The 14167-nt window shown below is 39.5% G+C and overlaps 1 protein-coding gene and 1 pseudogene across 1 annotated transcript in view; one reads left to right on the top strand and one right to left on the bottom strand.

Moving 5' to 3' along the window:
* Positions 1 to 357: 357 nt before the first annotated feature.
* The window catches only part of AMIGO2 (adhesion molecule with Ig like domain 2), a 31526-nt gene continuing 17716 nt past the window's right edge, over positions 358 to 14167 (bottom strand). The window contains exon 2 of the mRNA XM_060777554.2: positions 358 to 5028. Coding sequence (XP_060633537.1) covers positions 3402 to 4958 — 1557 coding nt within the window. The 5' untranslated portion in view covers positions 4959 to 5028 and the 3' untranslated portion in view covers positions 358 to 3401. The remainder of the gene's footprint in view (positions 5029 to 14167) is intronic.
* On the top strand, positions 8197 to 8492 carry LOC132777172 (jupiter microtubule associated homolog 1 pseudogene; annotated as a pseudogene).

Here is a 14167-nt window from a genome sequence, read left to right on the forward strand (position 1 = left end):
CCCATGACCAAGGATGCATCGGCACTGTAGAATTGGTATAGTTCGACACTTTAACTGCTATGGCCCAATGCTATGGAATCATGGGAATTGTAATTTTACATTTGTTTTGCATTTTCTGCCAAAGATTACTGGTGCCTCACCAAAAAACAACTCTCAGTATTCCATAGAATTGAGCCATGGCAGTTAAAGTGGTTTTGAACATATTCGTTCTACAATGCAGATGCACCATGAGACACTAGAGTGTTGGATGCAAAAAGATGCAGTATAGGAATTCTGAATAGCTGAGCAGCTGTTTCTTTCAACTTCCACTAAATCCATTGATAATTCACCAAAACAGACACTGCAATGCATCAAAAGTTTAATTCAAGATACTTTATTAATCAGGAGCAATATGGAGATCACATGGAATCCCAAGGAGCAGAGATGGTAGAACTGTAAGCTGCCCTATTGCATCTCTTAATGTTAGCTGCTAACTAAGACCTCCATGACAGAAACACTTCTTATTTGTAAGAGATGAACAACTGGAACTAAGAAATGGAAGTCAGGTCTAAATTGACTACAAAGAGTTGCCATTTTAATTATAATAATCCTAAAATGTTTGTGGATAGGCTGGCCTTGATCATTTGGACTACTGCATTAGCTTCAAGGGCTTGAATGAAATCAGACTTGTGGATATCAGCAAGGCATGGCTCTTGAAACAGTGGTGATCCAGGATCCAAGGCTTGTGGAACTGCCACAAGTGAGAGGATGGAGGAGGAATGCTGTAGACCAAGGACCAAGCTGTTCAAACCTCATTCCTTGAAGCCCATCATACAGAACTGTATGTAAAGACTGGGGAAGGTATAGTCATCTAGGTTCTTTTAGACCAGTGTTTCTCAACCTTCCTAATGCCGCGACCCTTTAATACAATTCCTCATGTTGTGATTACTCCCAACCATAACATTATTTTCATTTTCACATTTAATTTTGCTACTTTTATGAATTGTAATGTAAATATCTGATATGCAGTATGTATTTTCATTCAATAGACCAAATTTGGTACAAATACCCAATACGCCCAAATCTGAATACTGGTGGGATTGGGGGGAGGGGAATGATTTTGTCATTTGAGAGTTGTAGTTGCTGGGATATATAATTAACCTACAATCAAAGAGCATTCTTAACTCCACCAACAATGGAATTGAACCAAACTTGGCACACAGAACTCCCATGACCAACAGAAAATACTGGAAGGGCCTGGTGGGAATTGTCCTTGCGTTTGGGAGTTGTAGTTCACCTATATCCAGAGAGTATTGTGGACTCAAACAATGATGGATCTGGACCAAACTTGGTATGGATACTCAATATGCCCAAACATGAACACTGGTGGAGTTTGGGGGAAATAGACCTTGATATTTGGGAGTTGTAGTTGTTGGGATTTATATTTCACCTACAATCAAAGAGCATTCTTAACTCCACCAACTAGAGAATTGGGCTAAACTTCCTACACAGATCCCCCATGACCAAAAGAAAATACTGTGCTTTCTGATGGTCTTTGGCAAACCCTCTGACACCCCCTCATTACCCCAGGTTGAGAAACGCTGTTTTAGACTGCCACTCCCCCCCCCCCCCAATTGGTTATATTGCCAAGGGTGGTTGGGATTTGTAGGACTAAAAAAATCTAGACACATACTTTGTAGGATTATTATTTAGTATAGCCCTCTCTATACAACAACTGTAACCGACAAATAACACATTACAGCAAGCTCCCCTCCTTATCTCTAAGTGCAGGATACCTTTAAAGCCATGACAACACACCAATCTGTGTGCCACTGCAACAATATATATCTCTTTGATTGGAGTGTGACTAGTAGAAGCGAAACTAAGCACACTGAAAACTTTGTTTTCAGGAACAAAAAAAGTACTTCAGTTTGTAATACAAAGTATGCTAAAACATATGCCTGAAAATGCATTTTATCATGAAAGCCTAGTCCTACAAATTTTGAGTCTTCTTACAGGAAAATAACATTCTCAAAGCTGATGAATCCAGAGATAAGTAGCTCAATTATTCTTTCAGCATTAAAACCACAAAACACATTTTTTCATGAAATCAAATCACTGCCATTTTAATGCTGCTGGTACAATGAAAAATGAGCCGAATTTATTTCAAATCTATTAAATAAGGCTGCAGTTCAGCAAATTGCATGCAACCAACTTCCACTGTCAGCTAGGGAAGTCCAGACACACAAGCCATTTCATTGCTGATAATGAGGAGGAATGGCTGCAGCAAGGTTAGTCAATTTGGGCTGTATGGTTTCCATTATGGCTCTCATTAGGTCAACTTAAGTATTCAAAGTGCAATAGTTCTTATTAAAAACATCTAATTGTACAAATTCTGGCTGCTTTGCTTACAAAACTAACTCTGTTTTCTCAAGATATTTTCTATGCAAGCCACAATTCACACACATACTGACACGCATATTTTAGTACAAACAGATAGGCCACATTCCAGAACCAACATGGCTGTTGTCCCTTGAAGAATGATGAAGAAAGACAGAAATCCCAAAGGTGTAGCTTCTCTCATCCTTGTACTGGTAGGTAAACCATACCTGTTGAATATCTCTCTGCTTCAGACTTCTCAATAGGATCAAAATGAGCTCTTTCTTTCAGAATATAAATTTCTGAGTCTTAAATAGTTTACAGATCACAATCTTGGGTAGAAAGTTGTCTGGCAAGGCTTACAATCAGTAAAAGCTTTCTTAGACCAAGTAATCTTATATGCTTTTCTGGCTATTAATATTCCAGGATACAAAAGGGGGAAATATCCCCAAATCCAATTTCAAAATGTATGTAAAAACTTATTTTGGAATAGTCTGGTTTGTATAGCTTCATCTTCTTTTTTTAATGTGCACAGTGCTTCCAGGCAAAAACCAGAAGCTGAATAAATGGCTATTTATCTCAACACTTCTAAACTCCAGGAGGAAGCCCGATTTCTTTTGTAATCCCTGATATTATAACAATTCCAGTTCTAGACAGGGAGAGCAGCTAATGATCAAATTGGATGGAAAGTTTTCTGACACTGTCATGAATGGGAGCAGTGCACAAATATGACCCCCTTACCCTCCTTTAAGCAGAGAGACTGAAATAAAAGCAGTGTATACCATAATGCAACTGCTTTATATTCGAGAGCAGCAACAGTCATGGAACAATGGGCTCCTTCCCAGATTTAGCATCACTCTTACAGATTACTGGTTATGTTTTCACCTTTCACTTTGAGAGGAAAAAAACCTGAGCATAATTACAGTCACTTTTCATTTCACACCTTGACTTTTTTTTAAAAAACCCCACCATCTTTTTTTTTAGAGTAGCTAAATACAGAGAAGCTTCTGAGTTCATCACATGACATGAATACAGGCAGGAAACTAGGAAGATGTCACGAAAGGTGTGTCTGAAAACACCGAATTCACAGAATCTGATTCGGATTTGGTTCGAGGGTTTTTAAGGATACTTTCTGCAATGAGGTTCTCATTGGGAAACATCTTTATTTTCCCATTCTGTCCCGGCTTTGGCTCCTTCACGGGTTCAAGAAACACAACCCTTTTGCCACTGCTTGCTTTCTTTTCATCACCTGAAAGTTCAAGGGGTGAATTGGTGGTCAATATGGAGGCATGAGGCATGTTACTTTGGTCCAGCTGCCTTTTTTTCCTCTGTGACTTGCATCGGCAAGGGCATGGTGTCAGGTAGAGGTAAAGAAGTACCAAAATCATACTGGCTATACAAGCTGCGAGCGTAGTGAAAGCAGTGTTAAATGTCTCATATGAGTGAGACCTGTCCACGGTGAAATTGCTTACATTTATCCTCACCTCAATTGTCTCATTCAAGAGTCTTTTCTTGTTTATTGCAATACAGGAATAAAGTCCAGCATCCTCATATTGGGCCTCGTCTATCTCCAGACTCCCATTTTGGAACACTCTGAAGTGTTCAGTGGTCATGTCAGGTTCCAGAGTTTGGTTGTTTGGACTGATCCAGATGAACTGGGTGCCCACATCACTAATTTTTGTGTCACATGGCACTATCAATCTCTCTCCTAGCTGGGCTTCGTGAATGAACCCAAATGCATAGAAAGAGCCATTGATGGTGCTTTCTGAGCAATTCAAATAGTTGTCATGCAATAAAGGCAGTTTGTTGGCTGTTCTGTGATCTGACCGCAGAACACATGTATACTCAGCTTTGAAATCCTCCACAGAGCTAAAATGTCGAAGGTACCAGAAGTTTAGCATGGAGTAAAGAGTACAGTCACAATAAAATGGATTCCCATGAAGATAAATTCCACTCAGATGCCTGGCTGGCACTAAGCTCATAAAGTTAATAGGTATCGACTTGATTCGATTGTAAGAAATGTCTAAGAGCACAAGTTCGGCAAGCTTATACTTCCCAATGTACAAATCTATTGGGAAGTGAGTGAGAGCATTGTAGCTCAAGTAGAGTTTCTGCAATTTGTGGATCCCTCCAAAAGCAGCCGAATCAACCTGTGCAATATGATTGTTATAAAGCAGCAGTACCTCTAGCACCCGCAGTTCCTGGAAGACAGGACCGCCCAGTGACCTCAGGTTGTTGGATGATAGGTCTAGGTACTTAACATTTGTCATCATAGAAAAGCTTCCTGGAGAAATCAAAGCGATGCTGTTATGACTGACAATGAGGGTGGTCATCTTCTCAAGCAGGACGGGCATCCAGTCATGATCCAAAATCCCAATGCGGTTGTGGCTGAGATCCAGTCTCTTTATGTGCTTGAAGAGTGTTGTTGGCACTCTGGAAAGGTTCTTGCTGGTGCAGCTTACAATGTCACTAGCACAAATGCAAGCTGGAGGACACATCCCTGGGGCACTTAGACACATATTTATGGTGAAGACCAAAAGGCATGCCAGTTGCTTGTAGTTCACATTAAGAGTTGAAATGGTATGCCAAACTGGAGACATGACTGACTTTTAGCCACCTTCCAGTGTTCTTTGCCACACTTTATACATGTAGATAGGTTTGTACCAGTCACTGTTAAAAAGAAAGATAAGAAATATTAATATACAAGAACTACCTACCCTACTATGAGCAGCTTCACTTCAAAATTATTTGGGGGAATTTCAATTTTCTCACATGGGTTGCCTCTCCCATAGATTTCTTGTGGAATATGATACCATTTCTTATAAACCAAATGCATTTTAAAGTTTTGATTTACAAGTTTACATTAATTGGATTTATATCTATCGGCAATGTATAATGCTATCTACATTTTGTATGTCTCTTCAAACCATGTAGCTCTCTATCATGGATCTCAATGTCTCATAACTAGAAAATAGTTGCCAAAGATGTGACTTGGATATTCCATAGAAGTTTTTGTTATTATCTTAGTATGTAGAACAGATAAAAAAAGAACTCATAACAATAACTACTACAACAATCACGGATGCGGGAGTAATAGGGACTCTAAAAGCAATTCCAAATGGAACCAACAAAGCATCTGAATGAAACTGCCGTGGAGAGCTTCACAATTACAAAATGCTTAGTTGTGCCACATTATCTGATTCAATGATCCCAAACTCCCATCAATAACACCTGACAGGTTATGAATCCACCAATAACAATAGCAACAACAAGCACTCAATCCCCAATGTGGTGTCCTTCAGATGTTTTGGACTACAAATTACATCACACACAATCACTGGCCATATCGGATGGCATAAATGCCAGTTTTGCTACAGAAAAACTCATGAAGGCATCCGGTCAAGAAAGGTGGGTACTTACCACCAGAATATTTCTACAGGACTCATAGAATTATAGAATCATAAAGTTGGAAGAGACCTTGTGGGCCATCCAGTCCAACCCCCTGCCAAGAAGCAGGAAAATCACATTCAAAGAACCCCTGACAGATGGCCACTCAGCCTCTCCAGAGAAGGAGCTTCCACCACACTCTAGGACAGAGTGCTTCATTGATGAACAGCTCTCACAGTCAGGAAGTTCTTCCTAATGTTCAAATGGAATCTCCTTTCCTGCAGTTTGAACCTATTGTTCTGTGTTCCAGTCTTCAGGGCAGCAGAAAACAAGCTTGCATCCTCCCCCCTATGACTTCCCCTCACATATTTATACAGGGCCATCATTTCTTCTCTTCAACAGAAAAGAGGAAACTATGAAAATGAACAAAATCTGGTTACCAGTATTAAGAAACACCAGAATCAAGACAGTAAATGAGGAGCACTACTCAGAAACAGGAGAACTCCAAACAGGAAACAATCAAGTGCCAGTTAACACCTCCCAAACAGAGGATGCCTCCAGGCAACAAAGCCCAGGCTACCTCTTGGCAAATTCCTTCACTGGTTGACTTTGCAGCTTCTCCTTCTCCCACCCTGGACATTACACAAGGTATATACATATTGTACTTGTTTCACTGTCAATGGAATCTCTGAAGATGTCAGCCAGAGATGTAGGCAAAACATCAGGAGACAATGCTATTGGAACATGGCCACAAAGCCCGAAAAACCCACAGAAACCGAATATAAAGTTATGGTAGTAATTGTTGGCTGGTAACATCAAACTCCACCTCAGTGTACAATCATTTTGTGACTGCTTCTACAATTTTCACCACTCTCAAGGTCTCCAGGGATGGAAAATCTGATAATTCCTCAGAAAATAGCAGTGCAGAGTAACAAAGTCACAGGTCCAACCATTCTACTAACCAAGAATGTTGTGTTTCCCTTCTTCTCATAGCCACAGTTACAAACGGCAACCTCCTATTTGACAACATTATTTAAAGAAGAAATAATTATCCACAAGTAATTCCTCCCTCCCCATCTATTCTGAATTTTACAGTGTTTCATGATAATAGTATTTATTATTACAACAAAGTTTATTACTCCAGAATATCCCAATGTAGGAATTAATAAATAAAAGCTAAAACGAATAAGTATATAAATAAGTTTTCATGCTTTGTTTGTTATATTTGCAGGAAGTTTAGTGATGTGATCTCCCACCCTGTATCTTAAGCAAAGAGTGGGAATTTTATTTCACTGTACTGTAAAAAAAAATCAGGAATATTATGACTTGTTTTCTCTGCTTTGTTGGGGAACTTGATGACTCACATGTGTATTAAGAGCTTTTCTGTGTCTTTAATAAAGATGAGAATGTGGTCTCTTCAACAGGCAAGGGCTCTTAAGATAAATACTGGAAGTGCTACAACCAAGCATGTTTTCCAAAAAAAAAAGCAATTTCAATAATAACAGTAATAACCAAATCCCCCTTCTCTTGAATAATGGCTTCTTTTTATCACAGTGCCATGGAAGCTAGTATTATACAAACAAAGACAGACAAATGCACACACACAGAGAAAGAGACAGATGAAATCCTTATGCCACATGGTCTGGCTTAGTGACTGTGTGTGTGTGTGTGTGTATGTATATATATACACACACATACACTACAAATTATATTGTGTTTTAACTATCTAGTTCTATTAAATGCAAATAAAATAGTTTTTGGGGCACTTTGTGCTAGGCACATATGTTCCTTGTGTGATACACTGATATGGATCAGGTGCATTTGGGAATGGCAGGTACTGGATAGCAACACTCTATGGCTAAGATGGAAAGGGATACCTTTTCCTCCAAGCAGCCCTATGATTCAGTTATCCTCTTGAAAAACATTACAGGTAGAATATTTCAGCTAACACCTAATAGGATTAGTCCCACATTAAGCTGTCACGTCTTTGACAAAGCTCTGTTCTCTCCTACATTGAGATATTAGGATATTAAAAAGAGGCAATGAAAGACTAATGCATATGCTAAATAATGCCTTGAGTTTCTAATTAATCCAGCTAAGAAGTAACTCGGTGTATCACACAGCTCAAATTCTATTGTCAGAGGAAAATATGAGAGTACATTAAATCTGCACAGATCCGCTTAAAAATTGAGTTGGACCTTACATTTCTCTCCCAATTTTTTATCATGAAGGTAGCTAAGAATCTGAGACTCTATGTGTCATGCATGACCAAGCAGCATTATACTACTTTAACTGTTACCATTTTATTTTGTGGAATAATGGGATTGGAAATGTGGTATGGTGTTTAGAATTGTCCTGCAGTTGTCGCCGACAGCAGCTGGAGAAGGAAGTGCGGGAATATCATCTTCCGGCAGCCTCTCTCTCACTCGGGCAGTTACTTCACGCACCGCCATGACGACCATGACCACGTTCAAGGGGATGGACCCCAGCAGATGGAGCAGCTCCAGGGTTCTTCGTCCACCAGGTGGTGGCTCCAATTTCAACTTGGGATTTGATTTACCAAAGGATCAGCAAGAAGGCAGAAGGAACAAGATGGCCTCCAGTATCTTTGGAACCCAGAAGAGAATCCACCTTCCTGGGCTCGATCAACAGAACCCAAGCCCAGTGATGCCGATGAAAGTTCTGAACCCCTTGAATTGCAAAGAAGGAACTCTTCTGATGCAAACTCTGGTGATATTTTCTGGTGAAAATGTAAGCAGCGGGGTCAAAGAGAAATGGAATGAAATGAAAAACATAGATTCTAGTAATGAAACTAAAGCTTTAAAAAATGACCACCTACACAATACTGTTGATGATAACATGAATATCCTTGCATTGGCAAGTTAATTAACATTTTCAGTGGGATAATAAAAAAAAAGAAAACCCTTATCTGTGGGCAAATCCACACAGGCACTATAATGCAGTTTGAAGCTGTCTCATGGTCAGGATGTCTACATAATGTATTTATTTATTTGGGACATTTCTATATTGCCTTTCTCCAAGGACTCAAGGCGGTTTATAACCATTGTTAAAACTTAACAATATAAACTAAACCATTAAAATTATCCCAATCCCAAACTTAATTAAACAGTCTAAAATATTCAGGGAGGTAAAATGTGATTATAAAGTGCAGATAGTAGGCATCTAAAAGCTATTCTACACATGAAAGTTTTCCCTAAAGGTCAAAAGGAGGGGGGCTGCTCTTATCGCTTCTGGTAAAGCGTTCCAAAGGTTTGGTGCCACACCCGAGAATGTGCCATCTCTAGCCAATTTCAAGTGGCGGCTGTTCCTGAGCTGAGTGGAGAGGAGTGTTCCATTACTCGATCTCAATTATCTACCCAGCTTCTAGGGTAGGACACAATGTTTCAAGTATCCTGGACTGAATGTGCACCTTCAATGTACACTGTAGCACACATTAAGGCCACAATCACGTTTAAAAAACTCACCAAAAAGTCTTGAATAAGCCAGAATATGTGCTGCAGTCAATCAAAGTATGTCCCATGGAGGGCTCAAAATGGGGGTGATTCTGAACAAGCATGGATATTATGCACATCAGCACATTTCAGCAAACTGGCTAAGACCCACCCACCGCTGCTGCATTTTCTCACCGCTGTCTTGTCACAAATACTGTAGTTCCTGGATTCAGTTCTAAGCTGCATTCGGTGGATACAGTGACCACCACCTCAGTTTAATACCAGTTCCTGGGTTCTTGTGCAGGCGCTCTACAGTGAACCGGTTTTCTTTATTCACTTTCTATTTTGATTTAAGTGCCTATGTAGAACCACCCTACATTTAAAATGGCCCCCTCCCTCCCTCCCTCTTTTCAAGAAACAGCTGAAGACATACCTTTACTCACTGGCTTATGAGGAGGAGGAATAAGAGCTAGTAATACCACCATTATACCTCTGATTAATAGTTGCCATCCATATCTGTGCCCTGGCCACCCCACCAGCTCAACAGATATCTTGAGCAATGATTAATCGATTTGCCCCAAGGAAATGGGAAATTATTGTTTTCATTCAATGTTTGATGTTTTGTCTTATGTCTACTATAACAGGCTGTTTTTTAATTTTATTTTAGTTTGTTAAGTTATAATTCATGTTTATATGTTGGGTTGTATAAATTTTGTTTGTATGCATGTATTGTTGTTGTATTTGGGCATTGAATGTTTGCCTTTTATGTTTGGAATTTCACCATGAGTCCCTTCGGGGAGATAGAGTGGAATATAAATAAAAATTTATACATATTAGATCACAGACAACAGAACTAGATTTTTTTTTGAAAAACTGCAAGTTAGCAGTTGAACAATGAAACATCACTTTGTTCTACTAGATGTTAAGGAAAAAGGTATTGCTCCACCTGGTTTCATTTATGGAGAATTAAGAGGAGAGAAAATCAGTGCAGAAAGGGATGTTAAGAACTAGCTTGGGGGGGGGGGGGAGGTTGTCATCCTTCCACCCTCACCCCAAATTTAATAATCCTGGATACATTATAGCATTCCTTGTTATGTTGAGATATTTAAATTCAGTAATAATTTGCTTCAATTTTCACTCTCTGGGTCTTCTCACGGCCAGGTCCTGGGGATTTTGTCGACCCCATTCTCCCCTATCACAAGACTGGAAAAGATTAGAATATTCCTATTCCATTCCTTCTCCCAGCCATCAACTTTTATACCCTGGCTATTTTCTGAAAACAAAGAATCCTGCATCCTATTGATAGCCATACTGAATCATGGCCTATTAAATCCAGGGGATTTTCACATGATCGTTTCACCACTGAACAAGTGTTGTATTGCAGTTTGGACCACAACAGGATTCAGGCTAGAGTTGCAAGGAGCATGATTATGAACTAGAGAACACAGATGGAGAATGGTAGCTCAAAAGATTAAAACTGAGGAGGCCATGTTTTCCACACTTCTCCAAAAACACAGATTTAGAACATAACTAGATTACAGCATGGTACTCAATACTGATTCAGAATTTGCCTTAATATGCCACCCCATTGCTTCAGGGCAACAATATGCCCTGATTTCATTTTATTGTCACGTCAACACTAAAATATAGATTCAGTTGAGAGTGAGGGATTAAATCCAATAACACTTTATGCAGTTTGTAACTAAGATGTTTCTCATGCATTCTATTACCAAAACCTTAGTAAACTGCAAATCACACAATTTCGCAGAATGTTGTCATGGCAGTTAAAACACAGTGTAGTGTTGATAGTCATACCATCAGGCTATCAAACAATCTGGTTTTTATTTTTGTAGAGGCAACATTACCCACATATTTCTAAATGTTTTGAGTCCCTTCTTGCTTATTGTTCCAGTTTTTTTTTGTCATGTCAGGAGTGACTCCCTGTGTGAGAGAATTGGCCGCCTGCAAGGATGTTGCCCAGGGGATGCCTGGATGATTTGATGTTTTGATCATCCTTGTGGGAGGCTTCTCTCATGTCCCCGCATGAGGAGCTGGAGCTGATAGAGGGAGCTCATCCACCTCTCCCCGGATTCGAACCTGTGACCTGTCGGTCTTCAGTCCTGCCTGCACAGGGGTTTAACCCACTGCGCCACCGGGGGCTCCTAGTGGACATGGTTGACATCCATACAGGTGTTAAGGAATAGGATTACTATATGTGTGTATTTGTGTGTGTGTGTATATATATACACACTCACACACACACACAGTCATGTATGAGTCACAAAATTTTAGTCAAGAAATTGACCCCAAAAACCTGGGTCCATTTATTCACAAGTTAATGTAAGTACTGAATCTCAACTTTTCTCTGAATAGAGTGGTGAGAGTTTAGTTTGTCCAGTGAGAACCCAAAGAAGCATCTACTATTTTCTTTGCAGCTACACAGCTTTTTTTAATGATTGGGCAGTAAAATAGTAGTGGTGGTGGCTGGGAGTTGGTGATCCCCTTAATCTTTTTCCACACTGCTACTCCATTTACTTTTTCCTGTCATGTCTTATTTGAATTGTAAGTTTGAGGGCAAGGAATTGTTCTGATGTGCTCTTACTTGTAAAGTGCCATGAGCAGCAGTGGTGCTACACAAATAAGATGATGATGGTGATGGTGATCTGGAGGGCCACAGTCGCTTACAGCAGAGGTTAAATTGTCTCTCAAGAAAAATCTGTCAGAAACCTTGGTTTCAACCTGGAATAAGTCTTGAGGTTAATCCACATTGTCCGGTTAATGCAGTTTCACACCACTTAAATTGCCATAGCTCAATGCTATGAAATAATGGGAGTTATAGTTTGGTGAGGCACCAGAACTATTTGACAGAGAAGGCTAAAGACCTCTTAAAACTACAGCTCCACTAAGGAAGAATGGAGATTTACTACAGGCAGCGAATTGGCTAAAACATTTCTTTGCTTTAGTATATTTTGAAGACATTCTTCTCTATCATGAAAAAGGCAGAAAGTTGGAGGCAGAAAGGACAAAAACTCATCAGGATGTTTAGAGCACAGTAATCCTGGTCAGAAAATCAGCACACTATTTCATGATGGCTGCATTAGCAAAAGACTGAATCCTGGAACAAGCCTTAGCTAGGAAATGATTATGAATGTATGTCAGAGCCCGATAAAAGGAGCAGAGAAAAGCCTGTTCAGCTAAAACAGGGTGAAAGGCAAAGCAGATCTCTTTCACAAATTCCTTGTTTAAAATACGTTGCTCAGCAAAGACATTCTGCTGGCTGGATTCAACAAGGATAGTCAGACGCCATAAATCACAGTAGCTTAATATTCTGATGTAGAGATAGAGATTACATGGGAGAGCACAAAAGGTCAGCAATGCATTGTGCTTTCCTCTTGTCCCTTGTGACCACATGGTCTTCACCAGCTGACGAACATTTTTAGATCACAGGGCTAGAAGAGGCAGAAAGAGTTTGGATAACATGCTATCATAAACCTAAATATCTGTGCAGCCTTGAAATAAGCAGCACTGATATTAGCATGACTTATGCAATGTACGTTGAGCAATAAAATGGATTGTGCTCATTCTAAATGTGTCAAATGTTCCAGAGTTCAAAGCATCCCAGATCCTTGGTCGTTCATCCTTGTAAAAATGTGATGCATCTATCACAGAATATGAAAAATTGCTGTTTCTGCACTGCTTGTCTTTTTCATCATGACCCATCATGATCCACAACATGGAAAGAAGTGGGTATATTTGAATAATAATAATACTAACAATAATAATAATTTTATTTCTTAGCCGCCTCCCCTTGTGGTTCGAGGTGGGTTATAACATAGCTAAAAACAGATAATTTATATAAAATACACATATTAAAGCATATTTCTACAAAATACATATACTAAAATACACAGAACACTTATTAAAATGTAAATGGACACAAGACACAAGTCTAACATTCATGACTAAAACTGACCGGGTAGGCCTGCCAGAAGAAATAGGTGTTTAGGTGGGTTTTAAATACCAACAGCTCACTTAGTTGTCGGAGCTCCTCCAGCAGGTCGCTGCACAGTTGTGAAATGCCAACAAAAAGATCCTCTGGATGACTGTGGCCAATTGGGTTCTGGCAGCCAGGAGTTTTTTATGTATTTAAAGCATTTATATTCCGCCCTTCTCACGCCGAAGGGGACTCAGAGTTGTGCACAACATATAAATTGCAAACATTCAATGCCGGGACATAACTAGACTATACACATACATAAACATTAAAATCACTTTTATGAAGTAGCTGCCCCCCCACCCCCGAGAATAGTAATAGAAAAGCACAGAAAGCAAATACAGATCTTTCCTCTGGTTGCAAATATATTTGGTGTCTTTAATAGCTAATAATGTAGTATTTGAGATTAAAAAATGGATTAGAACTCCTGAAGTCCCCTAGCCACCATGGGTACTAGACGTGCTAGCTGGGAAATTTTAGAAGTTACAATGCAAAAATGTTATATTTTAAAGCACTGCATAATATGAGTAACCACTGGCAATGTGGTCACTGTTTCTGACAGTTGTAGGAAGAAACCAAAATCAGATGCTGTTTCAGAGTTGTGTTTTGTGTGTGTGTGTGTGTGCAAAAAGTAAATTATTTAACAGTTTATATGTCAACTGTGATAGACGTTCAGTACAGCAATCTCGCATGATAGGTGAAGCCGCACAGCTTGCCTGTCTTGATTTATCACAATACTCTCAAAGAGTGCCTGAGTCATAGCTCTTTTGAGTCAAATGTCACTTCTGTGTGTGTGCAAGCCGTGGCACTACTGTGGAAATTAAAACATTTCTCCAAGACATCAGAAAAGAGGACACTGAAAAAATTTAAACAGAGAACTGTTCAGTGAATCAAAATATATCTTGTCTAATTAAATGGCTATAATTCAAACAGATTTCAGAACAATGTTTGTTGTTGTTGCTTGGCTAATGATGCT

Source organism: Anolis sagrei, chromosome 5 (assembly GCF_037176765.1).
Source record: "Anolis sagrei isolate rAnoSag1 chromosome 5, rAnoSag1.mat, whole genome shotgun sequence".
NCBI lineage: Eukaryota > Metazoa > Chordata > Lepidosauria > Squamata > Dactyloidae > Anolis > Anolis sagrei.